This window comes from Arvicanthis niloticus, chromosome 10, assembly GCF_011762505.2.
Source record: "Arvicanthis niloticus isolate mArvNil1 chromosome 10, mArvNil1.pat.X, whole genome shotgun sequence".
Taxonomy (NCBI): domain Eukaryota; kingdom Metazoa; phylum Chordata; class Mammalia; order Rodentia; family Muridae; genus Arvicanthis; species Arvicanthis niloticus.
The window spans coordinates 25,732,757-25,745,706 of NC_047667.1; the positions used below are offsets into that span (position 1 = coordinate 25,732,757).

A 12,950-nucleotide genomic window follows, 5' to 3' on the forward strand; every position below is an offset into this window, starting at 1 on the left:
AACTATGTCAGTAACTTGTAGTGTTTAATGTTTCAATTATTTTCTAATTTTATAACTTCAAAGATAAGAAATATACTGAAGTTGCTGCAGCCCCAGAGTTTTAAAATATTAATATTTAAGTGTTTCATCATCCAGCCACCTCCCAGAAACTGATATACTGAGTTTTCTAATTACTATTCTATGTAGTTGGGATACTGTTTTTATTTTCTATCACCAAAGAATTGAATAGCACAACCAGTGTAAGTGATGTGCTGGTGTGTTATCATATAAATGCTCAAGGTACGACTTCTAATGGTGAAAAACGGGAAAATAAATGGACCTTGATGAAGTGTGTCTTCTTTTGTCTGTTCCCAGGAAAGTTTATTTCAGGCATTTCCACTAGCGGAATGATTAGCGCTAACAGCGTTCCCCTCGGTTTTATTTTACACGGTCTCTTCATCTTCCTGATATATGGGGTGTGCAGCCTAGAGGTGAGTCTGCTTGGAGTAGCTCAAGGCTGACAGAGTGAATGAGAGAAATGACAGGTTTCTTATCTTGATAACTGGAGAACAAAGTTGGCTTTCATATGAGTGTCCCACTGCCCTTCATGCTTGGACTGCCTTATGTGCATCCCAGCTTACGATTAAACACTGACGCCCTGAATACAGGGACAGCCTCATTTCTCACTGGCATTGACTAATATTTTATGACTGCCTGAAGTTTTTGAATTTTCAGTGTTCAACGCTTAGCTATATACCTGATAGTTTCAGGAAATAATTTAAATGTAGTTGTATGGGGTTGGGAAGATACAATGCCTCATGAAACTACTCATAAAATACGGTTTTAAGGTTTCCAGGCAGGCTCAGAGAGGCCTGTGTTGGTAAATAATACTTACTATGATTTTAATTTTGAAATTTCTCAGGGAAGTTACTTAATTACAAGAAGTCGTTTCGAGAAACACTATGAAAAAATGGACATGTGATTTCTTTAAGAAAACACTATGTAAATAACTATTCTCCAGATCCTTTTATTAAAATGTCTGTGATGATATATAAATAAACCTAGAAAAGTTGCTGGTTTCGATTTTTGCATGCTTGCTGTGAATGCCTTTCATACATTATTAGGCACTAAATAAGTATTTATTTGGTTTTGTCGCTAGAACTTTTAATTTCAAGATTTTTACCTAATTTCCCCCCAACTGAATAAGGAGCAATTTTACAAGTTTCTATAGTGGAGGGGTGGGGAGAGTAGGATATGTATGTACTAGCATACATTTTAGCAGAGATTTTAGACAGGAATGATGGCCAATATTTTACAAATGAGGCGAGTTAGCATCCAACACGATAAGCAAATTCAGACAACTGAGAAAGTACGTGGCATTTAAATACCATCTGATGCTGAAGTGTGTGTGGGCGTGTTTTACAGGACAGCTGCACCTGGGATTACACGTGGTTTCCCTTTGCTGTAGCCTTCAGGTAGGCTGGCAGTCAGACAAGTTTCTGCAGCGGTACCTCCTCTATGGCAGTCTCAAAGGCTCCTTCAGTAAGCGCCAAGACAAACGTTACTGCTGTCCCCAATCTGAAAGGAAGGAGTAAAAGTTATCTGTAATCAATACTGTTACGAGTTTAAAGCTTTCGATCAGACTCACAAGTACCTTAAGGAATCTTTTTCTAGGTTTGATTTTGATTCAATACTTGGATTGCAAACGCTAAAGTGAATCAAATGCCAATGTTCGGTTCTCAGTTTCTCCACCTTCTCCAACCTCTTTCTCTGCGGCTCCCACGCCACGCTGCAACACGCTCTCCCGGCGTCCCCCGACTTCCCGCCCCTTGAGTTCCACCTCCCGAGCCTCTTTTCCCCAGAAACCCTCAGCCACTTTCTGCCCCACGGCAGAGCCACCAATCACGTCCCCTCGCTGCGGAAGACCCTCCGCTGTCGGCCTCTAAGTCCCCGCCCCTCCCTCCTAGCCCCCAGCAGCTCCGCCCAACCGCCCCCTTGATTGACAGAGTGGCCCGGCGGAAACTGAGGCGCAGGCGCACTGAGCTCGCAGAGCTCTCCTCTGGTCCGGTCGAGGACTTCCCGGCAGACACCGCGCCGCGGCTGCGCAGAAGCGGGGAGGCTTTTAATTCCATTGTGGAGAGGACGGCGTTATTTTTATTAACTGGAGGCGACGGCGGCTGCGGCGGCGGCGGAACCCGTAAGTGTGGCCGGCGGGCCGGGGCGGGCGCGGGAGCGGCCAAGAAGGCCGCGGGGTAGAGCGCGCCGGGCCGGAGGCGGCGGGGCTGCGGACGGGCGCCGGGCGCGGTGCGGGCTGGGCGGCGGCGCGGCGGGTCCCAAACGCTGCGGTGGTCCCGGCCCGGGGCCCGGCCCTACCGCCGTTCCCCCTCTTCCCTCCTTTCCCTCCTCTCCGCAGCCAGGCCTCCTCCGGGGTATGAAAATCGGCAGCGGGTTCCTCAGCGGCAGTCCCGGCAGTAGCGGTGGTAGCGGCTCCGGCGGCAGCTCCGGCAGCGGCGGCGGCAGGAGAGCAGAGATGGAGCCCACCTTCCCCCAGAGTATGGTTATGTTCAACCACCGGCTCCCCCCGGTCACCAGCTTCACCCGGCCGGCGGGGACGGCCGCCCCTCCCCCGCAGTGCGTGTTATCCTCCTCTACCTCCGCAGCCCCGGCCGCTGAGCCCCCCCCTCCGCCAGCCCCGGACATGACTTTCAAGAAGGAGCCGGCGGCGTCAGCCGCGGCCTTCCCTTCGCAGAGGACCTCCTGGGGATTCCTGCAGTCCTTGGTGAGCATCAAGCAGGAGAAACCTGCAGATTCCGAGGAGCAGCAGTCCCACCACCACCATCACCACCACCACTATGGGGGGCTGTTCGCTGGGGCTGAAGAGAGATCACCAGGCCTAGGAGGAGGGGAAGGGGGGAGCCACGGCGTCATCCAAGACCTCAGTATTCTCCACCAGCATGTCCAGCAGCAACCAGCCCAGCACCACCGTGATGTATTACTGAGCAGCGGTAGCAGGACTGACGACCATGGCAACGAGGAGCCAAAGCAGGACACTAACGTCAAAAAGGCGAAGAGGCCAAAGCCAGAATCTCAGGGAATCAAAGCCAAGAGGAAGCCAAGTGCATCTTCCAAACCTTTGGTTGGAGAGGGAGAAGGTGCCGTCCTGTCCCCAAGTCAGAAACCTCATATCTGTGATCACTGTAGTGCTGCTTTCAGGAGCTCCTACCACCTGCGGAGACATGTCCTCATTCACACAGGAGAAAGACCTTTCCAGTGCAGCCAGTGTAGTATGGGTTTCATTCAGAAATACCTACTGCAGAGACACGAGAAAATTCACAGCAGAGAGAAACCCTTTGGATGCGATCAGTGCAGCATGAAGTTTATTCAGAAGTACCATATGGAGAGACACAAGAGGACACATAGTGGAGAAAAGCCATATAAGTGTGACACTTGCCAACAGTATTTTTCAAGGACTGACAGATTGCTGAAGCACAGGCGCACATGTGGTGAAGCCATAGCAAAAGGAGCCGCTAGTGCAGAACCTGGGTCATCAAACCATAACAATATGGGTAATCTGGCTGTGTTGTCTCAGGGAAATACAAGTTCTTCAAGGAGAAAATCGAAGTCAAAAAGCATAGCTATTGAAAATAAGGAACACAAGACTGGCAAAACAAATGAATCACAAATGTCAAACAATATAAACATGCAGAGTTATTCAGTAGAAATGCCTACTGTTTCTAGCAGTGGGGGCATAATTGGCACTGGAATAGATGAACTACAGAAAAGGGTGCCAAAATTGATCTTTAAGAAAGGAAGCAGAAAAAATACAGATAAAAGCTACCTTAATTTTGTGTCACCGTTACCAGACGTAGTTGGGCAGAAATCCTTGTCTGGTAAACCAAGTGGCTCACTTGGCATAGTATCGAATAATAGTGTGGAGACCATTAGTCTTCTCCAAAGTACAAGTGGCAAACAAGGCCCGATAAGTAGTAATTATGATGATGCCATGCAGTTTTCAAAGAAGAGAAGATACTTACCAACTGCCAGCAGCAACAGTGCCTTTTCTATCAATGTAGGACACATGGTCTCCCAGCAGTCAGTCATTCAGTCTGCAGGGGTCAGTGTTTTGGACAATGAGGCGCCATTGTCACTTATTGACTCCTCAGCTCTAAATGCTGAAATTAAGTCTTGTCACGACAAGTCTGGAATTCCTGATGAGGTTTTACAAAGTATTCTGGATCAGTACTCTAGCAAATCGGAAACGCAGAAGGAGGATCCTTTCAATTTATCAGAACCACGAGTGGATTTACACACCTCAGGAGAACACTCTGAATTGGTTCAAGAAGAAAATTTGAGCCCAGGCACCCAAACACCTTCAAATGATAAAACAAGCATGTTGCAAGAATACTCCAAATACCTCCAACAGGCTTTTGAAAAATCCACTAATGCAGGTTTTACTCTTGGACACGGTTTCCAATTTGTCAGCTTGTCTTCACCTCTCCACAACCACACTTTATTTCCAGAAAAACAGATATACACTACATCTCCTTTGGAGTGTGGTTTTGGCCAATCTGTTACCTCAGTGTTGCCATCTTCATTGCCAAAGCCTCCTTTTGGGATGTTGTTTGGATCTCAACCAGGTCTTTATTTATCTGCTTTGGATGCTACACATCAGCAGTTGACACCTTCCCAGGAGCTGGATGATCTGATAGATTCTCAAAAGAACTTAGAGACATCATCAGCCTTCCAGTCCTCATCTCAGAAATTGACTAGCCAGAAGGAACAACAGAAAAATTTAGAGTCCTCAACAAGCTTTCAGATTCCATCTCAGGAGTTAGCTAGCCAGATTGATCCTCAGAAAGACATAGAGCCTAGAACAACGTACCAGATTGAGAACTTTGCACAAGCATTCGGTTCTCAGTTTAAGTCGGGCAGCAGGGTGCCAATGACCTTTATCACTAACTCTAATGGAGAAGTGGACCATAGAGTAAGGACTTCAGTGTCAGATTTCTCAGGGTATACAAATATGATGTCTGATGTAAGTGAGCCATGTAGTACAAGAGTAAAGACACCCACCAGCCAGAGTTACAGGTAAGGTCTCGAGAGTGACCAGGCTGGGAGTCTAATGTGATTTTGTTTTATTTTGAGAACACTGCCATTGGAATGTTTCTACACGATCCTATTAAGAATAATGTAATGCCCTTTCAATGCAACTTTTCATATTTAGTTTATTTTGTTAGTGTGATTTTAGCTCTGTTTGTATTATGATTTTTAATCAAAATCAATAGATTAAAAATAGTTTGACATTCAAAGTGACAATGTTTAGCAATCAAATTTACATGTATAGATTGTCAGGGAATAGCCCAAAAGTTTTAAATGCAAAAACAAAAAAAAAATAAAATAAAAAAAAAACAAAACAAAAAAAGTACAGGAAAAAAAAAAAGAAAAGAAAAAAGGAAAAAAAATGAAACTTTGTTGCTAGGATTAAGGTTATTCTAATTGCTTTACTCTCAGGAAAGTGTAATAACGCATGGGAATTCTGTACGTTATCACCGTAATGGAATATCCAATTTACAAATAGTATGATACACATTTCATTGTTTAAGTTAAGGGATCTTAAACATTTCAGATTGCTCTTTCTGGGCTGATAGAATATACATGTCATCATTTAAGTAAGGGATCGAAAACATTTCAAGTGCTATCTCTGTCTGGGCTGATCCAAAATTCTGAGATTGTTGGCTACCTATATTTTGTTGCAGCTTTCAAATGTACTCCAAACTTCCAAACCCAGATTCATTCCAGCTTGGTAGAACAAATATTCTTAGATCTTTGATCAAAGCCTGGAATGATAGCTTTAATTTAAAAAAAAAAAAAAAAGAGGAAAAAAAAATCCTCTTTATCCACCTGTAACAAGGCTGTAATTCCATTAAGTGATTCTGTGAATGTCTATCTAGTACAGTGTTAAAATTAAAACCCAAGTGGTTGGTTGGTTTCAGTATTAGAAAGTAAGTTCAAGTCACATAATCTATTGAAATTTGGGGTATGCATTATTCATTATACATGGCCTAAAAACATTCTCTTATTTATGATATTACGTACCACCTTCACTTCTGGTTTTTGGTACTTGTTCTTAACTTCCTCTTAAAGTTCTGGGCCTTCTTGTTCCTTCTCCCTGTCTTGATGGTTTCAATTTTAGAGTGATTTATCATCTAGTAGATAATTGATTATGCATTTTATATGTCTTATGGCATTCAAATACTAAATAGGGTAAACATCCCTGACTTTTTTTTTTTTTTTTAAACAAACCCAATACAGATTTCCATGTACAAGCTATAGATGTCAAAAGGTTGTAATCCCACCTGGTGGCATAGCTTATGTAACAGATAAGAGTGTGTATTTAGTAATGACATCAGAACTCTCTGTGAAATTGCAGCCTTTAATGTACATTTTGAAGGGGTGTATTAGTCAGTATTGTACAGGGATCTTGTAAAGTCATCAAAACTTGCTATGAACGCTAATTGCCATTTGAAGCTACTGATAGTCAGTGGCTCTGCTCTAAACCACTTTTTAGCAATTGTATTTTTTTTCCTGATTATATTTTTTAATGTACTTTGATGTTTATGCTGATGAGTTTTTATGTACTTTTGGTGATGTTTAGTCTTATGAACTCTTCTGACGTCAGAAAAGTACCACTGGTTGTTTGCAGTCTCATTGTGTAATCAGCCTAACACAGGCTTCCATGTATAATAAAGTAATTAATATTGTGCAAGTGTAAAACACTTCTGTTATAAAAGCAGTGTTTGGAAAATAAGAAATTATTAAAAATGGTTACAAAATACTAGTTAATTCCCTTTTCCCACCTTCTACCCTTTAGCTTTAGTTAGCTAAAGGGTACCAACTTGACATTAAAAGATTTTTAGAAAATGTGTTTAATTCTTTTAATATACTCAGTACTAAAATGTCTGTATGTCTTATTAAGTGCAGTAAGTTCTATTGGGTACAGAGACAAGTGTGATCAAAGATGGAGAGGACCTTTACCCCTGTATCTCTTAAGCTGTATGATTTCTCTCTCTCTTCTCTTTTGTTTTATACAGGTTTTGAATTTCTTTAACTTTTATTGTGTGTACTGAATACTACATATGTATTATTCTGATTGTTTGCTCTAGTTTACTACCAATAAAAGTCCTGTTAATCACAACATTGAAGAAAGGAGATATCACTTAGTCTCTGTGGATTACATTTCATAAAATATTCACGTTAATGGTATAAATTGTAATTTAGGAGCTTGCATTTTTATTGTATTTATACTGTATTTTGTCTTTCTAGGTTTATTTAAAATGCATTAAGTATTTTGTTTGAGGTGCACAATAATATAAAGAATAGAAATCTAATGTAAATTGCATTATGTTGAAACTAGGCTAGCTATCCTAAATATTAGGGAGTTTATTTATTGAGGCTTTATTTTAAATCATATCGAAATATTTTTGGCTTAAGGTGTTATATATCCTTTTGCCTCAAAGGGTTATAATAAAATTACAGAATGATGGATTAAAATGGTCTTGAGCATTTTTAGTTAAAAAAAAAAAAGCTAAATTGCAGTTAAAAGGTTGTGAAATTAAGATCATAGGTATTAGAAGAAAAGGTGAGCTTGTGATATAGAAGATGCAGTAAAGATGTTTGACATAACTTAAAAGACAGAAGCTGACCATGATGACACACACCTTTAGTCCCAGCACTGGGGAGGCAGAGGCAGGTGAAGTTCCAGGCCAGCCAGGGCACAGTGAGACCCTGTTTTTTTTTTTTTTTTTTAAAGTCGGCCATCTCTTGAGATGTTAAGAAAACTGCTTTGAGGTTTACGTATATGAATATTGATGGAATAGGAGTGAAAACACAAGGGTAGAATGCTGGTTGTATGTATATGTGTGCTAACATAATTTATAGTAAACAGGCAGGGGCCTGTTGATTAGAAGGTAGTATAGTCTGTGTTGTCCTCATTACTTCCACACTTGGTTGTCTCGGAGTCAAGTGCCTAAGGGAAATTTCACGCAGTCTCCTATGACTCCAGTTACTTGGTTCTCTGAACAGCTTGTTTCCCCAGATTAGCTGAAGCAGATAAGAATCTTCAAAACCCACTTGCCTGCCTTTTTTCTTTTATGGACAGTTTATGAATTTGATTGTTTAACGTTCTTTGTTTTTCAGACATTAGAGTATGGCCTATGAATACGGGTAGTTCAGTGGGTAGAGGTCTTGCCCAAAGCCTGTAGATTAGTTACATCTCTAGTACTGAATAAGCCAGCTTCTCTAGACTCCTGTAATAAGCACTAAAGAGGTAGAGGCATCCAGATCAGAAGTTAAGAGTCATCTCTGGATACATATGAGGTTTGAGGCCAGTCCAGGCTACTTGAGACTCTTGTCTCAAAAAGAAAAATAGACATTAGGTGTAAAATAGTAAATCATGTGGGTTTCTGTTGCACTACATAAATTCAGGATAGTGAGGCTTTTCAGCAATTATTGGCCAGTAGTTTATGAGGTAATTTTTAAGTATTGCAAACATGATATAAACATCTACCTCAGATTTCGTGTATTGCACTAATTATGGAGAAGTTCTTGTCCATTTTAATATTGTTTCATTCCTGATGATCAGCATTTTTATAATTATCATTTGTATAGTGACCTTGGCTGGGTGACAGTTTGGACAGCTACCCTCACAAAGATAGATATACGTTGTCCTTAACCTCAAACTTCATAGGTTCTTATTAAACAGAAGAACTTAAGAAAGAATGGGGAAATTTTTCAACTACAACTATTTTTAGACATCTAAAGGCTATCATTTTCTGAGTTTAGCTGTCTTCATGTTTTCTGTTGATACAAGAGGATAGGATTTAGTTCTCACAGCAGGGCAGGACTGCTGGAGCTGTGGTAGGGTCCCCAGCTGCTTGAGGTGTCAGTGTCAGGTAGCTCTCCTGACTGTGGAGAAAAGGATCTGGGCAGTTAGTTATCTGCTTGGACCCTCTGAGATGCTAGAGTTCCTGATGGATTTTGAGGGAAATTATGTTCTGTTGTTTTTTATGTCCTTAATTTATTGCTTAGAATGTATAGCATTGAAGATAACACCTTGGAAATCTGTTGTCTTGCCCTTTATTTTAAAAAACAAAACTAAGGAATTTGAAGCTACTTAGTTTTAATGAAGTCACTATCTTTGTGAGAGCATACATTTTCAAATTTTTGTTTTCTTGGTTTGGGGTTTTTGTTTTTCCTTTAAATATTTAAATGTGAGTGATTTACTAAGGTTCTAAATTCTTTGTAGCTTATGCAGTGAAATACTACCTGACAGTTCTGGGTTCACATATTGGTGGAGCCCACACTTGGTAGAGCCAGTGCCTCCCCAAGAGCACATTAGTGAAAATACATCTGCACCTAATTTATAAGTCAGTCAATAAGCATATGTCTTACTCGTGGACACATTCTAAGAATCTCTTCCTTAGAAGATGCCTATATACCTAAATTTTGTTGTACAAATAAAAAGTTAATGCCTGAAATGTATCCCGTACAAATTTTTTCATCTGCAACTTACTTCATCACCATCTGTGAAAAACATTCAGGTTATATAAAGCCTTGGCATTCAGCGATCCGCCAGTCAAGTAAGTTGTGTGGAACCTGGAGTTTGCACACTTGCTTATAAGAACCTTGCAAATGCTCAGGCTTCACTGCTTTCCACCAACAAGAATCTTAGCAAGATAGTAGCCATATGAAGGTTCTTTAGTTGTACAAAACCAGTTTGTGAATATGTACTGACAGATAGGCAAGCAAGCACAGCCAGCCCATACCTCTTTATGTAACAAGAGTAAGACTATACTAAGTGTAGCCCACATATAGCTGGGCTGAAACGTACTGTGTGAGAGAAAACTTGAAGAACGTGCTATATTTTGAAATGGGTCATTCTTAAGTATAATGAAGTAGCTAAGAAAAAAGTTGATTTAGACCTTATACTCCCAAGGAGATTTGTATTTTCTCTGTTTATAGAGAATAAAGGAAGAGTGGGTAATGGTCACAGTGGTATCTTGTAAAATTAAGAAGGAAATAGGTTTTGAAGGAGCAAAGGAAATAGAAATGTTACTACAAGATTAGTAGAGGAATTTATCCGAGAAGTGTAAGGGGGACCTTTAGAAATACGTTTTGTCATTCTTTCAGTTCAGACCAATTGTGGTACTTTGGCTTGTTATGAACTTTAGTACTGTTGTGGAACAATTAATAAATAACTCTTCACAGACAGCTGTGGTGAACTTCTGTTTACATTCCTGATCTAGAAAAAGACGACTAACCTTTGTGTTTATATATTCAATCTTTTCTTTGGTAACTCATGACACAACTTACATGGGTTGGTGAGAATTTTAAAGTAACTTAATTTTGCCGGGTCAGTCAAAACTATTGATTATATATGACCAAATAAATATGCATAGAATTTAAGAATTAAGATTACAAACTTTTAATCCACATTCCTACCCACCAAAAAAGCAGTATACTGTGTAAAGGCGTAATACATTATGACAATGGTTTTGAGTGGTTGCAAAAACTTGTAATGCCTAATTATTTTAGTTTTGTCTTGAAAAATGTTTTTAACTTTTTTAAGTTGTGACTAGTTCATTTGTATATTTCACTGTTTACTTTGTGGTACTGGACATTGAACCAGGGTCTAGCCCTGAAGTTGGCAAATGCTCTACCAATGACCTATATCCCCGGGTACCTTCTACTATTTTTTTTTTTTAAAGTGTCATACAAGAATTATTCATTGGAAAACCAAAGTTCAAAATGGGATCTAAAAAGCTGGGCATAGTAACTCACACCTTTAATTCCACTTCTCAGGAAGTAGAGGCAAGTGGATCTTTGTGAGTTTGAGGCTAGCCTGGTCTAAATAGTGCATTCCAGGACAGCCATAGTAAGACACTCTCAAAGGAAGAAAAACTGTTTTGCACGAATGCATTGTTGAAAGTGTCAAAAGTGTTATTTTCAAGCTTAAATTTTAGAGCAGATTGTAAAACTAAGATCAGCATCACCATTTTGTTTGGTCATGTGACAACTCCTTGCCTCTTTTCTACAAGAAAGCCATGAGCAAGCATTTGAGAGTTCCTTTTTCACAGCTCGTGAGAACTGCACATAGGTGTCATTGTGGGTCCCCATGAATAGGTAGCTGATTGGTTTATAAATTGAGTTGGAAGGCCTTTCTAAGGATCTTAGTGTCCCACTTAGTGACCCAGAACAACTGAACGCACGGTGTGGGCTAGAGGCCTGGAGAAGTCTTTAATGCAGAGCAGTTTTAACTGCTCTATGTCTACTCTTAAGTCTTCCAGCAAGGCATGATATAGCTCATGCTTGTAATTACAACACTTAGTAGGGCAAGACAAGATTGCTGTGCGTTTAAGGCTAGCCTAGTCTTTAGTGGTTACCCTGTCTCAAATTTTATATATATATATATATATATATATATATATATATATATATATATATATCCTTTCATTTTGCATCTTAAAGTTAGGAAAATGTATTGTTAGGAAAGAGTATTGTTTGTAAGAAATTTTAATTTTTAGATTTGGGGGGATAGCTGCATGAATTCTTTAAGTGTTGAATTATCTCAAATAAATCCCACTTAGCACACGTCTTCCTTGGCCATGTTTGGTGTAGTTGGTACATGTATCCTGATCATCTTCCCTGCTAATTTGGTCTTTAAAGATTTGTTCTAGAAAATTTGTATAGGGTAATCCAAAGTCATTACATCATAGTGTTTTCAATGGTCTCCTGTTTTTAATCTAAAAATAGGTTATGGCCACACTTAATGTAATACTATTCTGAAATATTAATGTATGATCTTTGGATATGGCTCACCAAACATTTTAAACTGTTGAGACAGATTTGTCTCAATGTGGCCAGTTAAAAAGGATCCCAGGGAGAAGAATATTAATGGGCTTATTTATTATGGATTCCTTTTAAAACTCCAAGTCTTAAAAGTGAATTAAATTCTTTTGGAAGACTGATAGGGAAATGAACTGGGTTACTGCTGATGAATTACGGGTGGGCTGTTTAAAGATTAAAATGTGTTGAGACTCGTAGTGGCCTAGTATGTTCAGTACATTACAATCTCTTCCTTTTCCTTCCTCTTTGATCCCATTAAAACTCTCAATTAGCTGGATATGGCGATGCACATCCATAGCCCCATCATTTGAGAGACTAAGGCAGGAGGATCATGAGTTCAAGGCTAGCCTGACCTACACAGACTCTTGTGTATATAATAGTAATAATAATAATGAAAATACTTTTGCTTTTAAAGTCCATCAACTCATATACAAATGTAACTGAAGTCTTCTATGTGCAAGTAAAGTTTTATAGAGATTAGTTATATAATGAAATAATGTCAAGACTAACCGTGACATTCAGTTATGGAAGTAATTTTAAAGATTTTCACAGCCCGGTGGTGGTGGTGGTGGCGGTGGCGGCGGCGGCGGCGGCGGCGGCGGCGGCGGCGGCGGCGGTGGTGGCGGTGGTGGCGGCGGTGGCGGTGGTGGCGGTGGTGGCGGCGGCGGCGGCGGCGGCGGCGGCGGCGGCGGCGGCGGCACACGCCTTTAATCCCTGCACTTGGAAGGCAGAGGCAGGTGGATTTCTGAGTTTGAGGCCAGCCTGGTCTACAGAGTGAGTTTGCAGGACAGCCAGGGCTACACAGAGAAACCCTGTCTCGAAAAACCAAAAGATTTTCATGTAAGAAATAGACATTCATTTTATAATTTAGGAAGAAAGATTGCTTTGGATTCTGTTGTCACTCATTCAGCTGAGCCAATTGCTCCATCTGGAGCTACAGAGCAAAATCACCTTTGAATAGCCTGAAAGTACTGTTTGTTAAAATTGTTCAGCACCGAAATAGCTTTTGGGATTTGGACTGACTGTGACAACAGAAATCCAAAATATATATAGGACTGCCTTTGATC

The 12,950-nt window shown here is 40.4% G+C and overlaps 1 protein-coding gene and 1 long non-coding RNA gene across 3 annotated transcripts; one reads left to right on the forward strand and one right to left on the reverse strand.

Annotated features, from left to right (window-relative positions):
* Window positions 1–961: 961 nt before the first annotated feature.
* On the reverse strand, window positions 962–1,773 carry LOC143443674 (uncharacterized). Its single transcript, XR_013112845.1, has 2 exons — window positions 1,634–1,773; window positions 962–1,557 (listed from the first exon to the last, which is right to left on the reverse strand). It is a non-coding gene; the product is annotated as an uncharacterized LOC143443674 (long non-coding RNA).
* A 247-nt stretch (window positions 1,774–2,020) lies between these two features.
* On the forward strand, window positions 2,021–9,515 carry Znf281 (zinc finger protein 281). Of its 2 annotated transcripts, none has more exons than XM_034513084.2 (2): window positions 2,021–2,176; window positions 2,393–9,515. In XM_034513084.2, exon 2 carries the CDS (start codon window positions 2,411–2,413, stop codon window positions 5,069–5,071), a length of 2,661 nt encoding a protein of 886 aa, XP_034368975.1. In that variant the 5' UTR covers window positions 2,021–2,176; window positions 2,393–2,410; the 3' UTR covers window positions 5,072–9,515. The 2 variants fall into 2 exon arrangements, with proteins under 2 accessions (XP_034368975.1, XP_034368976.1); XM_034513085.2 differs by having other exon boundaries at window positions 2,028–2,176; window positions 2,397–9,515.
* The last annotated feature ends 3,435 nt before the right edge of the window (window positions 9,516–12,950 follow it).